We start from the raw sequence: 2,500 nt of genomic DNA, 5'->3' as shown, positions 1-2,500 counted from the left end.
CAGGGCAAAGATACAACGAAAGTGGGAGCTGGGGAGATCCCAAAGAAAAAAATCTAAAATCATCATAGCCACCCCTTTCCCAAAATCCTAAATCTTGTTGAAGTTAGTTGTGGGCTGAGTACACACATTTTCAGAAGTTGCAGAATTTCGCGACAAGGGCAATTTTGGCAACTTCTGAAAATTCAAGTCATTATATTACTGCTTAATTTTATGAGGAAACCTGTGATTACTTGTTTATAATGTAAAAGGCAAAAATTTATTTTATTAAGAAGGTTAAAAACGCACACTGTTGTGCTGCAGTTTCATAGGAAGTCATTTCAGTGTTTAGTTGGCATCAACAAACTGTAAAATACATGAATCAGCTGAACGAAATGTTATTTTTGTACAACACCAAAGCATTGAAACCAGCCCTGCCAAAAGAACATTCACTACCTGTACATAAAAATAATGAAAGTAATAATTGGTCAGGGCAATTACCAAAATTAAAAGTGCCCTCTGTCTCAGCCAATGAGCATTTAGTAATTTTGCCCTCTATGTTATAAACTCAGTAATAAAAAACTTTAGAAATGAACAAGCCTAGATGTAGGCTTCATTGACCCATGCCGGTGGCAATCAAATTAATATTGAAATACTAGATTCAGGGTGGAAATACGGTAAGACAATACCACAGTTTACGCAGTACACAAAATCAAGAGAGGAAATCAAGTATGATGTATTAAGTAATGCATGCCATCCAGACTTCAAACCGCATAATAGGTAAAATTGTAATGCTATTTTGTCACACATACAGTAAGTTGGGATCATGCTTAATGCCATTGTTCATGGACGAGTGCTTTTTAATATCAGCCTTCAACGTAACTGACATTGATAAATTTTATCAGCCAACCAAACTCCTTTATAAACATGTGACCTTTTGACCCCATTTAGAAAGAATTTAGTAACATTTTTCCCCTTTGTCAGCCAAAAAATTCAGTCGTGATGAATTCACATAGAGTTTGTTGACCCAAAGAAAACTTCTGTCAAACTAGAAAACATATTATTCCCAAATTGTAAAGAAACACACCTTACTTAAATGGGTAGGGTCTAAAACACAGATTTTGGATCACAGGTCAGAGAATATGTCACCGTGCTACAGATAAATAAACAACACCAAAAGTGTCTCCTGGCCCTAATCACTTTACAAAAATGTTGTTTCAGATCTAGCAGAAACGTTTGGCTTAGTTGTTCATTAGTAGCCTGCGAGCAGGCTCACTAAATTATTTCGCCGGCAAAGCCGGTGACCACGAGCCGGCTCGAAGGCTAGTTCATTAGTGGAGCAGGAACTTCCAGTCTTAACCTGTGGAATGTGACCTGTGTTTTGGACCAGCCTTACTTTTTATGGTTTATGATTGACTTTTTTCATTCGATTCAAGCCAAATGCAAGACAATAATAATTTTTATTATTATTCTGATATCTTACCCCGAACGAGGCTGATAATCTTGACAAGAAGGGCATCACTTTGTTTGGTCCAACAGTATTTCTCCTGATATGATTTACGTATGCCTTTCGCTTCCACAAGACGACTCTGCCTGTCTTTGTCCCAGACTATGTTCTTGATAATTGCAGCCCACACCTCTGGATTGTCTGAGTTGACGACAAAAAATGAGCCATATGGGACTTTGCATAGGGCTTCCCCAAACCCAGAATTCTTGCTGACAAGAACTGGCAGACCAGCAGACAAGGCTTCAAGACCAGTCAATCCAAACCCATCTGTTCTAGAAGGCATGAGCATAAGGTCTACTTCACAAAACAAGCTCTTCAAGCTTTCTCTGCTTTTTTCATAGCCTCTAACTTTAAGGCAATTAGCTGGTAGACCACATTGCATGAAACACTCTGCTATCGCCTCATGTTTTCCATCTGGTGCTCCAACAAAGACAAGATGAGTGTCAGCAAGTGAAGCAATGGCCTTTCCTGCAATGTCAAATCCCTTTAATTTGAAATCTTCTGCATCCCCGCGGCCAAACACCAAAACGCTGCGATGTTTCCTTTCTTCAGCGACTTGCTCAACCCTAAGAAATTCTTCAAAAATACCTGGAGTAAAGTCAAAAATAGTCTGATCGTTTTTGACTGGTCGAAGGTAGGAACGAAAGGCCTCTGCCAACTTAGGTCCTACTCCAACAACAAAGTCAGCCATTTCACAAAGCTTCACTTCATTTTTGTGCTTTTCTTCGCCTTTGGAAATTGGATTTGGATAGCATTTAAACATTCCCATCTCCTCTGGGTCTGTATGCACTACTTGCACCCATTTACAATCACGCAATTCTTTTATGACTTGTGCCTGACGACCTAGTTTTACTCCGTGACCAACAACCACCTCGATTTGAAGATCACCTGGTGGAAAGCTAAGCAAGTCCAGCTCTTCAAAACCAACTAGCTTTCTTGCTTCAATAATGCGAATGTTGCAGCTGAGGGCTTCCGTCTTGTCCTTTTCACTGCACTGTGGCACAAAAAAAGAGATCT

At 39.5% G+C, this 2,500-nt stretch overlaps 1 protein-coding gene across 3 annotated transcripts in view; it reads right to left on the bottom strand.

Annotated features, from left to right (window-relative positions):
* LOC137985170 (uncharacterized) overlaps positions 1-2,500 on the bottom strand; it is a 28,015-nt gene that overhangs the window by 18,044 nt on the left and 7,471 nt on the right. For all 3 annotated transcript variants that reach the window (XM_068832689.1, XM_068832691.1, XM_068832690.1), the window contains one exon: positions 1,460-2,500. This exon is cut by the window's right edge and continues 190 nt beyond it. In XM_068832689.1, the coding sequence (XP_068688790.1) occupies positions 1,460-2,500 (1,041 nt within the window). The remainder of the gene's footprint in view (positions 1-1,459) is intronic.

The sequence above is a fragment of the Montipora foliosa genome, chromosome 14 (assembly GCF_036669935.1).
Source record: "Montipora foliosa isolate CH-2021 chromosome 14, ASM3666993v2, whole genome shotgun sequence".
NCBI classification, from domain to species: domain Eukaryota; kingdom Metazoa; phylum Cnidaria; class Anthozoa; order Scleractinia; family Acroporidae; genus Montipora; species Montipora foliosa.
Note: the sequence above shows the minus strand (reverse complement) of the source record. Positions and strands in the feature narration are given on the sequence as shown.